Consider the following 20,976-nt stretch of genomic DNA (forward strand, 5'->3'; position numbering starts at 1 on the left):
TGTGTGTGTGTGTGTGTGTGTGTGTGTGTGTGTGTGTGTGTGTGTGTGTGTGTGTGTGTGTGTGTGTGTGTGTGTGTGTGTGTGTGTGTGTGTGTGTGTGTGTGTGTGTGTGTGTGTGTGTGTGTGTGTGTGTGTGTGTGTGGGGAGGAATGCATCAGCAGTAAAGTGACTCCCTTGTTATTATGTGACTTGAAGTATTGTGAACAGTGTATCGGCTTGCTGGTGGCGAGTCGGAGCGGGAACAAGACTCTTTGTGGGCGTTGTGATCCCTCATGAATATTTTAAGTTTTTTTGGTGGAAAGGGAGGGAGGAGGAATGAAGGGACGTTGAATGAACCAAACATGTGTGTCTACAGTTGAAATGTCTTTGCAGGTAATAGAAACAAGCTATCACTCATTGCTTCTGTACTGTATGTCAGAGGCCTACTACACACTAGCTCATTTTATTTATTTATATATTTATTTGACGGGGACAGTGCACATTGATTGACATTTCTGTAAATGCGCCAGAGTTAGCCAACAGGCTATTTTCGTCTGTAGTCCCTGGACAGATGTTGAAAGTCATCCTAAAAATAAAAAATCACTTCAAATAACAGTAAATACAATCAGTAAAACATAATTCAACAAAGATGCTTATATTATGATAAAAGCATATATAAAAACTAAACTAAAATACATATTCACAAAGCAGACAGATAGCAACAGGTCAAGGCACATGTACAAACAGAGCATTGTAAAGTGCAGATTTTGTCAGTGTTGACAGAGCTGACTTTCCCCTGATCATGTTTTTAAGTTAGATTTAAATAAACTGCAGGTGTTTTGTTCTCTAATCTTTACTGGGATTGAGTTCCACTGTTGTGCAGCTTTAAAAGAAAAAGAAGATTGGCTGAATGAACTCTTCCTTAATGGAACAACGCAGTCTCCTCTTGTTGCAGCTCTTGTTGACCTAGTTACAGGTGTGCGTATGGTGATAAAATGTCTGAGCGGAGGTGAGGTAAGGCCGTGTATTATTTTGTACATGAGGCAAGCATTTGCATATCTCATTACATTTTCCCAGCTCAACAAGTTATATTTTGTGAGTATTGGGCAATGATGAAAATAAACTGATTTATTATCTACTATTTTAAGTGTTTGTTTGTATAATGATTCCAGGGGTTTAAGAGTGGTTGTACAGGCATGTGACCAGGTTGTTAAGCAGTAGGTGATATGAGATAGAACCATAGAGTACATGTACATCAGAGCCGCTTCTGTTGACATGCAGTTCCTGGTAAACCTCAAATTGAACAGACTGAATTTGACCCTGTTGCAAACCTTTTTCACCTGAGCCTTAAAATTGAGTCTTGAATCAATTAAGACCCCCAGGTATTTGTACTGTGAGACCACCTGTAGCCTCTCCCCGGACACAAACACATCTGGCTCAATGCAGGAGGACTTGGTTTTGGTGAAGAACATACATACAGTTTTACTGAAATTTAGTTGCAGACAGCATTGCTCCAACCAAGCTGTTACATGAACCATCTTGTTCGTAAGTTCATTAGCCACTTGTGTCAGACTGCCTCCGTGAACATAAATTACAGTATCATCAGCATACATTTGGATGTTTGTCTCAGGACATATCGATGGTAAGTCGTTTATATACAATGAAAATAACAATGGACCCAGAATTGACCCTTGTGGGACACCTGTGGACAGCTGGAGGTTAGATGATTGATTATTCTGTACTCTGACATACTGAGAACGGTTGAACAAATATGATTCTATCCATTTAAATGTTAGTGTGGAGAAGTTAATGCTGGATAGCTTAGATATGAGTTTCATATGTATTTACAGAAATTGGAAACTTTATATGACTCCGTTTTGCCAATGTTTTATAAACTCAATTCTCAATCCAGCAGAAATTCAGCATATTAGGGAGAGTTTGAGTCTAAAACCTGAGAGATAAAGATAGGAACAGGAGGGGGAAATATATCTCTTCTTGAAATAGATCTGAAGGTTTGACTCATGACCTTACCCACCCCTCAATTTCACAGTAAAACAAGATGACCCCACTACACACAGTTCTATCACACACATATGCAGATGCAAAAAAGAAAACATTTCAAAAAAGATTGAGCTCTTACATTTTTTTTATCCCTCCAAATAAATGCAGTATAGTTGATATTTTAGCACTGGAGACCGGATTTTCTTCTAAAATGGATGCACCTTTTTATTGGTAAAACATTTTTTAGGATGTACTTGCAAAAACGTTCAAGAATTTAAGAAATATATTTGAGCTTTAATTCCAGGCAGTGGATCAGTTTGTACACATCTCTTGTGTAGAGAAGAGACCCCCAGTTTTGAGTTGTTTCAGCCATAAAACAGCGTCTGCTGTTGAGCTCAGATAACCTCAGTGACCCTCTGTAAAGACTCTGACCCCTCAGTAACCTCCCTGCCTCAAGGGTCACTCTGTTTCCTGATCAGGTCAAAGGCCTGCTGAAACTGGACCGACTGGTCAATTTAGATGTTACAACTTCCACTTCCTTCCTCCTAAGCTGGTGGACACATGCTGTAGCTCTGGGCCGAAATTATTAGTTAAATAATGTTCAACAACTTTGAAATGCGCTTCTTGTTTGAATAATCTTCCCAGAGAAATAGTCAAAACATCTCATGTTCCAGCTTGCCAAATTTGAAGATGTGTTGCCTTCTCAGGTCATAGCCTATATAAATATACATTTAATATATTTGGGTTTTGAACTCTCATAAAGAAAACCAAGCAATCCTTTGATTAATTAATGAAATGATGTTAGTATCAATCGATAATAAAACATATTTGTTTAATTGGCAAATCACAAACTTAATAACAGATACACTTTCAGGGTGATATATCATGTATATATTGTGTACACTATTCATCTGTAGTGCTTCCCCTTAATCAACATTTCGTTTGTGTTCATTAAGTTCCTTTCAACAAAGTCCCATTATAGACTTAACTCAGTGAGTTAGGGTCCACTCATGTTGTTTGGAAACCATCCGTCCAGCCATCAGCATACCAAGACTGTTTACCCTCCATCCAATAACTGCTTAACCAGCAATTAAAAGCTACTCATTGACTCTGTAGAGCAGGCTGATGGCCATTAAGATCCTCATCCATCCCACTTGACTTGCAGTGAAGGAAGATATAAAGGAAACAAACAACATCACTGTGTCTTGTTTTAGTATTTAACCATAGGCAATAACCATAGCAATTTTAAATACAATTTTAATCATGGTAAATATAACCTCTCTCATTCATGGCAGCTGGTTAAATATAATAAATCCACCATTGTATATCTAAATATTCATGTCTATATAGATTGTTCTTTGGCATGTGTCAATATAGGGCGACAGATGCTGCTCTCTTTGTGTCCGTGTGTCATGACAGGGCCGTTGTCACATTGATAGATGCATATATGAGGGATAATTCCTGCCGTGCCACATGTGCCATTAATATTAAACAGCCCCATAATAAATGATGGGTCTTATGCTCATAGTTTTGGACATCATTTCTATTATTATGTTAACAGTCCAACAAAGAAAAGAAAATGAGCTGTCAGAGAAAACAGTTAAGCAGACGAGCGGATTGTCAAGATCAAACAGGAGGTTCAATTATGCCTAAAGTTAGACATAAAAGTGTTCCTTATAAATAATTCTACTTGGATTTGTTGTGCTGTCACAGAAAATTGTACTTCTGTGCAATCTTAAATCACTGGACATCTCCTCCACAGTGTTAAGGACTAATAGAATATAATAGGCATAGCTTTACTTTAACAGTCCAATAACATATTATTGGATCTCAAATTTCTTGCACATAAAGGCTTAAAACCTATGTTAATTTAAATTGTAAACCACCAGCTTAAATTTTTTTTTTATTATTTGGCCCTAAATCCATGTTTTTTTATTTATTTTATGCAAAAATTGCGCTAAAGGCATGCTTTCAAATGTTATATTTGAGAAAAACTGTATTACCTTTCAGTTAAAGGGATGCAATATAAAACACCAATGGTTATTTGCTTGATAAGAAACAAAATATCCTTTATCCCACCGTATCTTCAACAGCCTGTATAAAAGAAACGTCGGTTTCACATGCAGACAGTGGACGTGATAAAATGCTGCAACCACATGTTTCATATTGTATTACTTCTGAAATATCTCTGACATCACAAACGAGGAGCTCCGCCTATGGCAACTCTCCACCTATCAGGAGGAGAGAGTCACGGCCATTGCCTTTCGAAAGCGCTGGAGACGCTGTAGCACACATGCCCAGCCTGTAGGTGTGCGCTGTAGTCTGCCACAAAAGCAGCGAAGAAGACTTCTCACAGATTCAGCCCTTGCAAAAACAGGGCTAAAAAAGAGCAAATAGAGCTAAATGAGTCATGGCTAAAATGCATGATCTGTTTGTTATTTTTTTTTGCAACTTTGCAGACATGTTTTATATAGGTATGGCCCTACAATATATTATTCAAATATAGCATGATAGGTCCACTTTAAATATCTACTTCAACAAAACTTTTAGCTTGGGGGCATCCTCGACCTACTTCCTGCCAGGGCATGAGATAGAGAGGCTCATCAGGCAGTCTGGCAGTGAAACATTTATTTTTAAGCTGCTTTCTCTCCCAGTAGCCTGATAGAATGTAAAGAGCAGGCGGTTTCCCCCTGAGGTTTGGCCCATGTTGTAGATGAGAAGGCTACTAGTGTTACACACAGTCAGAAGAGGAAGATTCAGTTTACCAACTTGTGTTACATGCACTGACACACACTTTCGCACTGCTTTGATTTATAAACCATATCTTGTTTTTTTATTATCCTTCTTGCTATTATTGAAGGAATAGATTGACATTTTTGTGCAGTATACAAATCAGTAAAATCAGTAAAATAAAGCTAGTTACCAAAGGGGTTGTTGGATTTTTGCCAACAATAATGCATAAAGTTTGACAGGGATTATAAAAAAACATAAAGGTAAAACACAAACAACACACAAACCAGCACCTCTAAAGCGCACAAATAAATAGGTTATATTTTATTTGTTCAATTCATATAAAGACACTCTCCCAAGACATTCACTGCTACTGGACAATCCTTATTTCAGTACATAAAAAACAAAACGTTTGTCAGGATCAGAAAAAGGGAGAATTAACATGTTTTAGGGATACTCTTGGTAGATATGATTTTGATAGTGCCAGACCAGCTGCTTCTTCCTTTACTATGCCAAGCAGAGCTAACAAGTTGCTCTGGTATTTTCTAATTTAATGGATACACATGAGTGGTAACAGTGTCTTCATCTTACTCTTAGCAAAACAAATAAACAGAATGTTGAACTATTCCTTCAATTTGGTAATGTTTATATTCATACTTGGCTTTCAACGGTAAATACAATCTCTGATCATCTTTGCTGTATTTCCTTGTGCAGTATTTGTAAAACTCATTAACTTGCATATTCCGGTCATTGCTTCTTGCAGTATGATTTAAAAATATAACCAAATTTGACCAGGAGCTAGCTTGCCATTAAAGCTGCTCAAACAGTGTCTCCAGTCGTCTGCTCGGCTCCTATCTCTAATGTTGACTCTGTTATGAAAACAAACAGTAATTTGGAAACACGATTCTGTAATTGAACCTCAGGGGCCGTGCTCAAGAGTTCAGTCCAGCTCAGAGGTGTTGCAGGCACAAGGTAAAGCACAGAGTTGAATAACTTTGAATACAAAACCTTAGATGCTTAGGCAACATACACGTTTTCAAAAGAACATTTTAAAATAAGTCAAAACAGTATTTAGTTGTCTACCAGGCACCATAAAAACACTGATCATGTCTCAGCAGAGCCCGTCTTAAAGGTATTTTTAACCTTCATTCTTGCTGGTTTCTCTATGTGTTGTTTTAGTTTTGCAGGGTGTTTTAATTATTTTATTTTATTTCTTGCAAATGTGACTTCCTAAACCAACACCAAGCAGATTACAGCTTCATATTTAATCACTTATCAGTGTTTCCCCTAGGTTTACTGCTTTGGGGGGGTGCTGCCTGAGCAACGCGAAGCTACGCTTTGCTCCCACAATGCAGTTTGGCGAAGCGTGACGTCACCCCATTCAAAGTGAATGGGCAGAAGCGTTGAAGCTTCAACGCACACCGCCGTGTGTAGAGGCCGTTACACAAAAAGACTACAACTTGGATGTATAATAAGAACGACGGACTACTGTGAACTCATCTACAGACTCTGCACCGTGCTCTGATGCTGTTGTTTTATGCTTTATGAACGTGGACAACAGAGAAACATATTCTTCATGACCAAAGTTGGAATTGAAATAAAAAAGGAAAGTGAAATTTATGCTCGTCACCCTCTCCCTCCGGTCCACATTAATACAAATGATCCCAATGCGTATGATTGTATGAAAATATCATAAAATAAATACAAATGTATTTATTATAAACGTTAGTCCTTAACATCTATCACTGTGTATATCACCATTCAAACATATTTAAAAAGTTGAACAACCCCCAAACAGCTCAGTAAAGACTTTGAAATGTTGACTTTATTTGATCATTTCAGTAAAAACTAGCGTTCAAATTTCTCTTTTTGATTATAATACTGATGAACGTTCAAAACAAAGCACTTTGGCAACTTACCACATATGTTTTTAAATGCTTAATAAGCACCGTAGCTTTCATGATATAATTTCTCTGTCATAATCAGTTGTTTCCGTGAACGGCCGACTGTTGTGTGATGGCAAATGCTGCGGCTGCAAGGCATTGTGGGGCAACATTTTCTCCTCTCCTTTCGGTAAAGAGAGGTCCAGTGTTTCCTAAGCTAAAGGAGGTTATAAAGGAAGTTTGAAACTTCCTTTTCTATCATTCTAGAGAATTCGAACGGCACTTATCATGGCTGTCACTGAGGGACTTCCGGGTCATTTCACTCCGTTAGGAAGGTTCCTAAGCTAAATGGACTATTCGACTTCAGCCTTTGTCTCTATGGTCGCTCATAGGCATCACAGACTTTCATCCTGCTGTGGTTTAATGTTAGGTAGTGGAAGAGTCACAGGAAAGTACTTTCACCTCAATGATACTTGTTAGCTTTACGTGTTCGACCAGACAGTCACCTCACCTCAGGTCAGCCGGCACCAGACGCCAATAACTCCCAGAGGCTCCAAGCCTTTCCAGATCTGTGTGTGTGTGTGTGTGTGTGTGTGTGTGTGTGTGTGTGTGTGTGTGTGTGTGTGTGTGTGCGTGTGTGTGTGTTTGTTTGTGTGCAGTGGGGAGCAGTAAATCACTGGAAGATAGATGAGCAACAGGTGGGGAAACACTAAGCATTGAAACTGGCAGTAGAAGAGGTAGGAATGAAAAGTCAGGAGGAAGTAGTGGAGAATTGGGAATCCGGTAATAATTGCGAGGAGAAACAGAAGGAAGATAAATGAGAACACATGGAGAGAGATGTAGAAATCTAAGGTTGACAACAAAAACCGGCTAGATGTATGAGAACCTGTATGACAGTTTAGTAAAGAGGAGGATCAGAACCTGTTTTCATGGCAGAGATTAATAGAAACAGCAAAGAGTCTCATAACCTAAATAGATATGTGCTATGATTGTTATTTATTTGATCCAATTACATGTTGATTTTGATCACGATACCAATAACATTTCGGACTATAACTGAACCTCTTACTTTACGTTAAGAGCTGAATGATGTGATATTTCTGCATCCTCGTTTTTATCAAGGTGTCTTTTTAGATTCCTGCAAAAATGTTTTGACAACCAAAATATACTTTCTTTCCTTCTTAGGTGATCCAATTGTTCTCCCTCCTGCGTCCCTCCTGCCCTCACCATGAGCTCCAGGTTGGTGAACAGGAAAGGAGATCCTCAGTACCGCCGGCACTTCCTGACAGACAACAGCACCTTTCATGGTAAATATAACATGGACAGAATATAATCAACAGTATGCTCCCTCTTATAACTGTACATCATGGCAGTGAACAGTAGAGGGAGACTCGTCTCCACGATTGAGCCTCAAACACTCAGGCATTTCAATTCGCAGTTGTAATAGTGTTGTGAAATCATCAAATCTTATAACTGCTCACTGTTACGGCCAGAGATGGGGTCGTTACTAAAAAAAAAAAAAAACTTGTTGCTTTACTCGCAGGGCCGGCCCGCCCCTCCCTACAGGCAGATCACGCAGACTGCGGCGCACCTACAGTGTAAGCGCGCCACAGTTTTGCTTCTGCGAGACTCCACTTGCACCCCCAATTACTATTGCAATAAGGAAGACATAACACAAGTCTTTCTTTTGATATGCTCTTTAATAAAATAGGCTACCAGCCTACCACAACAAGCTAACAGTCTGTGAAACGTAAAGAGCATTTCAAGAGAAAAATTGTAATAACGGAAAAAGTGGGCCATATCAATGTGATGTGACACTGGCAAAATAAACAAATACTTTACAAATAAATAGCCTTTATAAAACTAACTGTATAAACCTTAGCTATTAGCTTCACCTTAGCATGTGTTCTTTGCAGGTGTTTGTTGAGGTTTGACACAGGTTTGACGTGGTGTTTACAGCAGTGGATAACAGCTTCTGGCCTGGACACAGTTTGCACCTCACCGTCACATTCCTGTCTATTATTCGGACGAACTCAAAATAATGGGCATACCTCCACCTCTCGAAAGTTATCGCTGACTCAGCCATGTTTATGCAGCACTGCACGTGGAGATGTGAGCAAGTCGCGCAGATTACGTATAAACCTGCGGCGGAAACCCCTCTTGTCTGTCAGTGTGATTATGACTGATTTTTATAAAAGTAACGAAGTAACGCATGTCGGGGCAATGTTAGTAACTGTAGTGTGATTACTGAATTATAAAAGTAACGTGTTACACTACTTTGTTACCTGCAATATTACTACAGTAACGCGTTACTTTGTGGTGCTTTGTAACGCGTTACACCCAACTCTGGTTACGGCCCCTACACACGGCGGCATGTGTTGAAGCTTTCCGGCGGGCATGTCTGACACTCGACCAACAACCAATCACATGAATCTCCCGCCCCAGACACACAACCAGCGGTTTGATTGGCTAGAGCTTGTACTTGCATATGATTCGATTGGCTGACGCTTCCGTCGAAGCTTCAAAAGTAGAACATTGCTCTACTTTTGAAGCGAGCAACGCGAGCTACGCTTTTCTCCCACGATGCAGTTCGGCGAAGCGTGACGTCACCCCATTCAAAGTGAATGGGCAGAAGCGTTGAAGCTTCAACGCACGCCGCCGTGTGTAGGGGCCGTTACACAAAAAGTGCAACTGAATTAATGTGTGAAAGAATGACAAAACTGTCCCCAGTATATCATTCATACTGGGTATTGCGCTTATTTAAGTGGAAATACAAAACATGTGTACTAGTAGGCTGCAACAAATGACTTGTATCATGTTTCTCTTCATGGGTGATACATATTAGCACTAATACAGTGGAAAGTTGTAGGAAAAAAAAAACATGCATATACAAGGGATCAAGGCATCATCGTGAGTGCCTTGAAACATGCATTACTGTTTATGCCAGTATTTTGTATTAGATACAAGGAATCACAGCAACTAGTGCATTCTTTATTATCTTGAAGAGTGTAATTAATACAGACATCACTTTGATGTCTGTATTAATTACATTGGTTCTGAGGTGCTGTTTACCCAGGAACAAAACGGGTTGTATGATACAACCCGTTTTGTTGTATCATACAACCAACAAAGAGAAAAGTAGCGGATACAACTTGTATCCGCTACTTTTCTCTTTCGTATAGCCTGTTCGTTCACACGAGGCCATAACGGAACCGCGGAAGCGGACCCCTAAAATGATAACGGGTCCCAAGGTGGATAGATCTGCGGATGGAACACTCTGGGGAGCCAAACGGCTCTGTGTGTACATCCTATATGATCATTTTCCTGATAACGATGAAGCCATAGCCCAGCCTCTCTCCACCTCTGCTGCTCACTGCTGTAGCATGGTCAGTAGCTACTGCTACTGACCATGCTACAGATGTTATTGTAAAAATATACAGCTCCTCTATCACAACCATCAGCAACAAGTGGACATGGAGAACTACATGAACTACATGTTGCTAAATCCACCGCGGAGAATAAACAGAAGGGCAACCAGGCAACCATGGCAACCATGCTCGGGGGTCTTCTTCACTGCTTTTGGTGTATTTTGTGGCGGAAGTACAGCGCCACTTACAGGCCCAGCATATGTACTACAGCGTCTCCAAAGGGTCGAGCGGTCTTGTGTGAAGGGAAACGTTTATTGAGCCAGATCCGTGTCAACTGAATACTTTTTTGATATCGAATTGGTTCGTTTGCATTTGCATTTGCGTTCCCGTGTAAGTCGGACCTGAGACAGTCAGGCTGCATGCAGTCCATAACAAATCTATTTTCCTCTGTGGCTGTCACACCTAAGACCACTTAAAGGTTCATCACATACTACATCCAGCGTCTACATCTGACCCCAACACACTGTGTGTACTGTAATGGAAATAAGGCTTGAGTGCTGCAGTACTCTTCTGTGGATGATGGATTGACCTGATTGATGCAGAGACTGAAAATAAGTGTCTGTTTCCCCTTCATCATTCTTAGAAATAAAGATATTTTCCCTTTAATGGGAATGTCACGTGTTTTCTCCCTTAATAAATAGCCTATGTTTTTTGTTGTTGCAAAGTTGAGTTTTCTTTCATCTGTGATGAATGCGAATACATTCTTAGTCCCATAAAAGTAAGCTTGCACCTCCTTTCCACCTTCAATAATCCCTTTCTTACAAGATGACATACTAACTTTCCTAAAGTTATGTTCAACCTGCAACTACGCTTTCAGGGGGATAAAGAGAAGAGAAACATGACAAATAGTCTGGGAATCCATTTTCTGTTCTGGATATTAACCAAACTGTATATCTTGTTGATCTCTGTTCATTCTCTCACAGGAGTTTTTTATCTGTCAGAACCTTTCTGCTATCCCCTCTCTGACTCTTTTCTGACTCTTTCCCTTCCTCTCAGTTGTTTCAAGTCTTTTATAAATGACAGAGTGGCTCATGTTTTTTGTTCGACCATGGTACATAAATCAGTGTGAGACGGGGGTTTCAGGTGGGAATGGGAGTGGTATGACCTCATGTACCAACTAACACACATAGAACAAATACACACACACACACACACACACACACACACACACACACACACACACACACACACACACACACACACACACACACACACACACACACACACACACGCGCACGCGCAGCACTGAGGGTGACACTGGTGGTCAGACATATTTTTTCCCCTACAGACAGCACTAATCGATTAGGTAAGCTCTGCCTCAGTATGAACCCAACTGTGTATGTGTGTAAGTGGGCATGTATGTGTGTGAGTGTGTGCGCTTGATCACTTCACAATTGTCTCCTGCAATCCTAAATGAAATGGCTTTAATGTGGACCAATGAGCAAGACTAATCTGGGAGCCTCAGATTGCCCAAACCTTCATTAGGGAATTGACTTAACTGGAACACTTGAGGATAGAAAAACATACTCAAACACAATGTCAAAAGCTGAACCTGTTAATGAATGTTGACACAGAAAGTGCTCTTTAGTCTTTTCCTCTTTCTGGACACGGGGCCCAAGTATGTGCACTGCAGAAAATCCCTAATATCCATGAAGTCTGCCTCTGTGGAGGCATTTAAAAAAAGAGACACACCGTAAAGTGGGTCATAGCACTGGCACCAGGGGCGGACTGGGAGGAAAAAGTGGCCCGGGGATTAATTGACAGACAGGCCCACTTAATGCGCGACATGTATCGGCCGGCCGACGACAAAAGTATGTTACTTAACAAAAAATCCTATGCATTTATTGTTATTTTGGACCATTATTCATATAGTAATCACATTACCTGAGCCCTTGAGTTGCCTATAGCAAAATAGTTACAGCATATATTTAGTGATTTTAATGTTAACAGATCATTGATGCAATAACATTTGGACCCAAATTGCCTGACTTGACGCATGGAATAAAACATGGGCGTAGGAAGCATCCTCAATGTGGATGAGACAATTTAACTGGGGGTGTGGGCAGGTGGTAGACCTCACCTACTCTAGGGGGGTCCGGGAAGATTTTTTTTTTAAATGTTGAAGTTAAATGCATGAATTTGGTGCACTTTGAGAGCAAAATTAGGGACTAAATACATCTCTCAACACCCATATGTTACTGTAAACAGATTAACTTTTTCTTTCAACATTTATTTGAACAGCAAGTAGAGGCAAAAGTGACTGCACCCAAAACAATTCAATTTCCCTGCCAACCCCCCCCCCCCCCACCCCCCCCCCCCCCCCTATGCAAGCCCCTCCCTCTGAACCCAGGGCTTGCTACAATACTACAATACTGTATACTGTACACAAACCATACAAAAACGCCTTTACGCTTTGGAGCTTGTTTATCCATCTTTAAGCAACTGCAAGCTAGGTCAGTCACTCACTCCTGATCGTTCACTGCGCATTGACAGCTGCTACGGGCCTGATGTGTGAAAGTGAAACTATCTGATAGATAGAACATTCATAGGTTCATTCATTTTTAGCCCTCCGGCCCACGCACAGCACCGGCCCACAGGGAAAACTCCCGGTATTCCCAATGGCCAGTCCGCCCCTGACTGGCACCCCTGCGCAGTGGTGACTGTTTTCTCCCACAGATGCACACCGAGGAATAACTGAGCACAAACAAACAAAACAAAAACGGATGTGACACGAGTTCAGTTTGGAGGGGAATTCAAACTGTCGCCAACACAGCTGAACCGGACAGTCGGGCAAAGCTGATGAATTTTCCGAAATGGCCAACTTTGGCGGTTTAAGCCACTCGGCTGTGTGTTATCGTTCACACTCGCCCACGCCACGCCAGTCTTAAGCTATTGCTTATTAACAAACACTCTCCGTCGGTCCAACGAGCGTGTGAGGAATCGGCTTATCGTTTCGATTCTGTGTTGCGCTGAGAGAGGAGAGGCTGTGCGCGCTGTGGATGTGAGAGCTTTGATGATTAGTGAATCCACTCCGCAGATCGTTCAGGGAAGGCAGATGCTGAGGAGCAGTTTTTGTCTGGGCTCGTTTTTTGGGAGAAAAAAAAAGGGACACTCCACCATCATGGTGTTTCCAATCATCGTGCAGAAATGAACTACTCAGGCATGTTTTCACGGTTTTTCTAACCTCTGCAATTAGGAGATAAACATGTCCATAACGCATGGAGGGACCTTGTGAGAACAACAACTCTTGTCCTAAATGGCAGAACTTGAAGTTTGCAGAAATCTCAGTTTGGAGAAGGGTAAGTGATCATTTTCAAGCTTTTCCTCGATTGGTTATTTAATCATTTTAGTCTCATATGGAGGGGAATACTCAGTGTGGCATTCCTTTGGACGCCTCCTTCCCTATACATTTTTAGCATGAGCCGATGCGTAATGACTCGATTGCGCTTATTTTTGTGAAGAAATGTCATGCTGCTACAGACACTTGAGAAGAATATTGATTGCAGATTTTTCATGAAGGATTTATTGTGATATTATTGTTTATCGACATCTGGGGTTGGTACAACTCGTCAACATATTGATGCCACATGATGATGATTTATTCTTATGTGAATTTATTCTCATAATTTTCTCAGTTTACATAACAGCTTTTGATGGTGATCGGCAGGGGATCAACCGAAAACGGTCCCCCATGCTGAAAATGGCCCTTTGTGCTTGTCACTAGGGGGCAGGAAAGCCTCTTAATTTGTCGATTTTACAAGACTTGCTCTGCCCTCAGTCTATATAGCAGCACATGTGCCTTCTCCTTTTAAATCCATGCATTCACCACAATCTATACAAATCCCTCGGATGCTTACAGATTCTGTCATTACAGTGTTTTGGAGAGAAAATGCCAGAGAGACTGATAGAACACATAATATTATCACATAGCTCCGTTACAGAGCTGGATTGTTTCTTGTTTGCATCAGAAAAAACCGAAGCCCCTTGAAACCCATGGAGGTTATTTTTAACTCCATACACTGTGACAGTGTGGGCTTGAGATTTAATGGAAACATTCACGTCCCTTCAGTCCCTCTGCTTTAAGAGTGACCCCTTTTGCTCGCCCCTACACTGTCAAAATTATAGCGCATCCCTGGCACTTAAAAAGTGGGATGTGTCAAGCTGTCAGATTTCTCGCCTGCAGAGCCTGTTTTGTTTTATCTATGTGAATGTTTGGGTGTGAGGGAGGCCCCTGCTTATTTCAGTAGCTATGAGTGCTGCCTCTTCATTCATTTGGCAACACTTGTGCTATAGTTGCATGGCATCGCAAGCCCTTGCTGAGAGAGGAGAGGAGAGAAAAGGAGGGAGGGAGAAAGGTTTAGAAGAACATGCATGGCTGCTAATCTCCTCCACATGGAGGAAATGGCTTTTCCATGTAAAATGTGTTTTCCCTCATGTGTCTCTCCTGCATTGATGATGATGAATCTCAGCATGCCCCCTTCTTTTGTCTCTGCCTCTTCCTTACTGTCGCCCCCGGGCAGAGAAACAGCTCCAGAGATCAGGGGAGGAACACACTCTCATCCTTTCAGTCCTTATTCAATTTTTTTAATACATTTTCTTGTTATTTTCAAACTCCTTTCCTCTCCTCCTTTATTGGTACTGACTGAAAAGTGTGTGAAAATCATTATCTACTCAAAGCAGACATTGCATATCAAGTGATTGATTTAAAGCAGAATATCATGTCAAATGCACTCTCAAAGGATGTGGAAAGTACATTCTGAAACTTTCAATGAAATACCTCTCTTCTCCCGAGGCCAGATTGGTACTTTATTTTACACTGACTGAATGTGGTCCATAGCACGTATTGAGTATTGAATAACTGTCAAGTGCTCAAGCTGGTGTTACATATTTGATCTGGTAATTCTTGATAAAAAAAATTATGTAAGCAAATTGCTAAGATATATCTTCTCTCCCTGCTCTTCAGCATTTAGTTCAGCAAATAGCTTTGTTGCATTTTATATTGTTCTTAAACTATATTCACATTTCAAGGAATCTTAAAGCACCATCATTTCCATTTGAATTTCACTGATAGCCAGTTACTGAATTTGCCTGCATGTTGACTTGACACATGTTAAACATTTCCATATAAAACCTCCTGAGACACTATGATATAAAGCTGCAGGTTTATATATTTGTGTTTAGGTGAGAAAGCTCAGATCTTGATTCATACCTCCATACCACACCTTTCAACCAGAATGTAGTAGCTACAGTTCAGCCTCTCTCCAACATTTGAACCTGAGGTTGAGATGAGACAGTTTGCATGGAAGTCTGGCTCTGCTGCCATATGTATTGTATCTCAATGTACTACTATTCATCCAGCCTGGCTCAGGGTGGAAGATAGAATCAGCTTGAACATTTGACACACACACACACACACACACACACACACACACACACACACACACACACACACACACACACACACACACACACACACACACACACACACACACACACACACACACACACACACACACACACACACACAGGTTTGGGTTCCTTCCTTTGATGTCAGTGCTGAACTCCTCCACTCGGGGAGTCCCCTGTAGCATCTTTGATGAATGCATTATCATGCTGCAGTTGTCATGTGTTTATTTTCATTCCGGTGCGGCTCTGCACTCTGTGCCCTGAGGGGATCTGGGAACCCATTTGTAGCTTTGGCGGCTTGAGCGCTGCCTTGAGCGTGCTTAATTAGGCGAAGTGAGTGACTGTGAGATAACAGTATGCGTTTCCTTAGCTTTTAATGTCCCTAATAAGAGGGAACATATCATATTTTGGACTTCCCTGCACATTTTTTGCAATTAATTAGTTTGCTTTAAAATGCATTTCCATTTGAGTTTGTCCCCCTATGTGTGAATCATTTAGACTGACAATAATTATAGTAATGGGCAAAGCAGTTTCAGTGTACCTTATCCCAACAATGCGAGCTCGTCTCTCTACTACAAACCACATCTTTATTTTTACCTTAATACAGCACATATATTTTCACGCAAGTCTCAGGTTAACTTTTACTGAACTTAAAGGTCCCATGTCATGTTTTTCTGGTTATTACCCGTCCCCTTCTGTGTTATGAAGGTTTTTATGCATGTAAATGGTCTGCAGAGTCACAAGACTTCAAAGTACACCCTGTAGCGAGTAAAACTCTAACACAGAAAATGCCTCCCCAAAACGCCTCGTTGGAGATACGTCACTGTCCATTGATTCTTCCGGGTACGCATGATGTCAACCGTACCCGGAACGAAATGGACCAATCCGTGGAGCCGTTACGTTAAGCCCCCGCTGATTGGTCCAAATTGACCAATCCACGGACTTCCTCACACACACACTCAGTGCAAGCAGCTCTGCTGATTTCTCCTCCCTGGCTGCAGGCTGATAACAGACAGTTGGGATCGCGGCGAAATTCTCTCTGCAGACCCATTCTCACAGCGTTTATCAACCTTTTTCTTACTCAATATCAAGCCACACTTATTTTTTTTACTTCGGCTGTGACTTTGTGTGTGCTCAGGATGAGTTTAGCTGTGTATCGCTAAACAAGGAAACAACACCTCCACGGAGCTTAGCGCGATTCACAACGTCCCGACCAATCAGAGCACACTGTGCTCACAGGGAGGGTGGGGGCTGGAACTACTGGAGCTAACGAGCCGTTAAAGGCAGAGAGTGAAATTCAGTGAATACACGTAGTTTACAGAGATGCTATATGAGAAACCAATGTGAGTTTGGAAAATTGCACAATATAAATCTATTCTAGTAGACCTCAACAATGGAATTATGATCAGTGGAAATGGCCATGACATGGGACCTTTAAACACATCAAAACGTTCAGCACAGCTTGCCAGTGAGCTGAGAACGGCCATTTGTAAAGGATAAACCATTATATCTGAATTTAGAGATTGATTGCAAACTGACTTATACACATGCTAGAAACTCTACTCTAAGACCCCATTTACACGGGAACGTTTGCGTTTACGCACCTTATGCGTTTTCCAAAAAGTCTTCAGTTCACACGCATTAGGCTCAATTGACCTTTCGCAAAGCCACGCCCCTAAATGCCTGTTGTCCAATCATATTCGATCACGTGCGCGGCTCCCTGTGGAAGTCCGACAAGCTTAGCGTTCAAATTCATTGCGAAAATGGTGAAGCGTTGTGCTTATGGTCTTTGCAAATCTTCACAAATTAACTAACTAATTTAATTAACTAATTTCACTAACTAAAGTTAGCTAAAGTCACACGACTACAGCTGTAAGCTGTGTGCTTATAGATCGTTTTGACCATGTATATAACTTGATGCATAATAATGTCTGAACAGCTGAGCTCCGTTATTAGTCTACCTGTGGTCAAAGTACAAACAAGAAAGCCAACAGGCAATCATTCATTTATATTTTGCTTTAATCTTTGTAGCATTTTGTTAATGGAAAGCCTACTGCCGACTTCCCTAATCCTGCTGCACAAGTAGGCACCCCGACCCCCACAAAGGAACAACAAGGTGGATGCAGAAAGCCACCAAGGAAACGGTAGTTAACTTTAGACAAACTACAACATTTAATGCCTCTTGTGATTGTATTGTTTTATTCCAAAATAATAATAATAATTCCGTCGAATTTGACATACAGCTCATGTGGTTTTTCACTCTTGCACTGCGACCTGTATGCAAGTGCCTCTATTGATGTTGTGCCTCCCTCTTTTCTAATGTTTATACTGTGGATATAACCCTCCATAGCGTATTGTAGCCCCTTTTGTCGGGACCTGGAGGATATTGCTGCGTTATTGCTCCAAAATGAGTCTATTAAGGCGACTCCGACGTTACGGAGACCCTCCATTATGGCTTTGTTTAACGCATCTGGCTCTCAGCTTGTCGGACTAGCAACAGTAACCAAGGGGGGGCGTGGCTTTGCGAAAGGTCAATTAACGTTTCCGTTCACACGGGACGTAGTATCCCTCAATGCAGTGCGCAATGCCTCAATGAGCTCAACATGGGCGGAAGCTCAACCTTTGAGGCACGTGACGTCCCGACTCCCGTGTTGTGTACGTACCATAGACTGGTACCATAGACTGTATATATAAGTCACAAAAGTAACATATTATATCTTATATTATTAATATATAATTCTGATGTCTGTGGTTATTTAAACATTCCCTAATAAACGTTATTTCAGCGTCAATAAATGAGTGTTAATCCCAGTGTGTTTAGTGTGCAACATCACATGTCATTTCACCTTCAATTCATGGTTTTCAAAACGTTAGCCACATGCTAATGCTAAACGGAAATGAAGAATTTTCAGAATAAAAGTGTTAAATTAATAGTTAGTGTGAACTTCCGGTTTTTTCAGAATAAAACTGCCTTAAATTAAAACCCTGTATTTAATTTAAATTACGTCATATAAACATTGATTTTAATTTCTTACAGTAGGAGAGGTTTTGGGAGGGAGGAAGGAAGATTAGGATTAGGTAAAAAGGTAGGGAGTGGTTGGGGTTAGGATGGGGGGAAGGGAAGGGTTAGATTGAAGGGAGGGAAGAGAACTGCTACCCGGAAAACAGGATGCAACGCGTCATCTTTGAAGCTCCGCCCACGTTGAGCTCCCGCCCACGTTGAGCTCCCGCCCACATCAAGCTCATTGAGGCACTGCGCACTGCAGTGAGGGGCTTCTCCACGAGACCGCTGGAAACGCTGTAGTACATATGCCGGGCCTGTAAGTGCCGCTGCTGCTACCACAAAATACTCCAAAAGCAGCGAAGAAGACCCCGGAGCATGGTTGCCCTGGTTGTCCTTCTGTTTATTCTCCGCGGTGGACGGCGTGTGCTCCTGCTGTAAATCTCTCCGGTAGTCCACCAGCAGATGAAAAACACCCACCTCTCCGCCTCTTCCATGGGACGAGGGAACCATGCAACAGAGTTTCCGTTAAAAAAAAAAAGTTAGCCGGTCAACATGTCCGTTAAAGTTTAAATCTTCCGGACAACATTTCAAAAGTTCCGGTCAGAGGTCTTCTTTGTTATTTATTAAGCTTTAAAACAAATTGATAACGACTCTCTATAATAATATAAGAATAATAAACGGAGCCTCTCTTTTCCTCCCCCTCTTCTGACAGCCCAGCAGCTGATCCCTGAGCAGGAGACGTGGGGAGAGGGAGGCGGGGCTATTTAATCGTTATCAGAAAATGATCGTATAGAGGCGTACACACAGAGCCGTTTGCCCCCACAGAGCGTTCCGTTTGCAGATCTATCCACCTTGGGACCTGTTATCGTTTGTGGGGTTCGTTTCTATCGTTTTGTTACGGCCTTGTGTAAACGAAAGGGCTATACGCAAGAGAAACTATGTGGATACAACCCGTATTGTCCTCGTGTAAACGGGGTCTAATAACATGCTCACATCAGCATACTATCATGCTTACAATGGTAATGTTATTGTTTAGCATAATGTTTATTATATCCACCATGATCGTTTACTATGTTAGAAAAATGAGATTTGCAGTAAACAGAAAGTAAAGCTGTAGCAGATGGAAATGTCATTGCATATATTTGGTCATCAAGTTTAAAAAAGTACAGTGATCAAAGTTATTATTTGTCATCTTGAGTGAACCATGAATGTTTTTCTTAAATGTCACAGCAAGTAAGTAAGAGGATCCCCAAACCCATTAGAGCACATTCTATTGGACACCATGAATGTCTGTACAAGGTGTCACATCTTTTGGGTTGTTTCTTTATTAATCAAATCGCATTGAGGCACTGCACACATGCTTATTCAGTTATACAGTGTGATGCAATGGAACTAAAACAACACACAACAAGAAAAAGACAAGTGATCTGTTCACTTCATTATAACTTGTTTTGTATTGTCCTCAAACTAGAAAATACCAAATTAATGAAATTGTGGTTTAGTGGGGAGGCGGTGTCGCAGTGGGTTATTGTGTTAGTGTTCGGATCAGGGGATCAAACCCCACTGCAGTCAGCATGTCGTTGTGTCCCTGGGCAAGACTCTTCACCCCAAATTGCTCCTGAGGGGATTGCCCACAGTATTGAGTATGTAAGTCGCTTTGGAAAAAAGCATCTAACATGTAATGTAATGTAATGTGTCTAGCTTCAATCCTCTCTGTGTGCAGTCTGCATGTTATCGCTGCATTCATGCAGGTTTCCTCTATGTTTCATTTCAATGGAACACCTTAGGTGGATTAGAGACTCTAGCTGTCCCACTGGAATAAATGTCTGTCTGTCTGTCTGTCTGTGTTAGCCCTGACTAACACTGATTTATTCTGGACCTCCACCTTTAATGCATGCTGGCAAAGGCTCTAGGCCTCCATGACCCCAAACAGCAACAAGCAAAGAGACAAAATTACTAAATGTCACTTCATTATTCGGTCATTATGATTGCTATGCTTGATTAAATATGACCACCCAGTTGTCACTTTACTAGCCATCTCACTGGTGGAGCAGGTGATGGAGTTTTCATTTTGCCAAGGCTCAAGCCAAGTGCTGTCTGTCACAAATGTGCCACTGGCTTTTGTCCCTCCGTAGTGCAGCCTGATTTCCCCTAACAATCATCCCAAGTTATCAAACTGAAGCTGTGCGCCTGACTAATTCAATTTCATTAACTGTTGAATGTACAGAGGGGTACGGTGAAACAGGATGGAGACTAAATAACCCTATCCCAAATAAATACAGGACTATATTTATATAGAAGATATAATGCAATTACTTGGGATGTCATTTGAGGTTTGTCATTTTTGATTAAACATTGCAGCAAATAACACTGCCTGTTTGAATATTTCAAGAAATATTTCACATTGTTAGACTTGACAATTAAACTACTAGGCAAAGACAGACATAATTTTTATTTCTGAAAGGTTACACAATGAACATGCCCTGAAATATAGCACAATATATCGCCAAAACTCCACCAGTTGATTGTTTATCCCTCTCTTTAA

At 41.2% G+C, this 20,976-nt stretch overlaps 1 protein-coding gene across 1 annotated transcript in view; it reads left to right on the plus strand.

Annotated features, from left to right (window-relative positions):
- The first annotated feature begins 692 nt into the window (after window positions 1–692).
- The window catches only part of plch1 (phospholipase C, eta 1), a 66,268-nt gene continuing 45,984 nt past the window's right edge, over window positions 693–20,976 (plus strand). Inside the window, exon 1 of the mRNA XM_079673699.1 lies at window positions 693–7,900. Within this exon, the coding sequence (XP_079529825.1) occupies window positions 7,822–7,900 (79 nt within the window). The 5' untranslated portion in view covers window positions 693–7,821. The remainder of the gene's footprint in view (window positions 7,901–20,976) is intronic.

The sequence above is a fragment of the Notothenia rossii genome (assembly GCF_949606895.1).
Source record: "Notothenia rossii genome assembly, chromosome: 4".
NCBI classification, from domain to species: domain Eukaryota; kingdom Metazoa; phylum Chordata; class Actinopteri; order Perciformes; family Nototheniidae; genus Notothenia; species Notothenia rossii.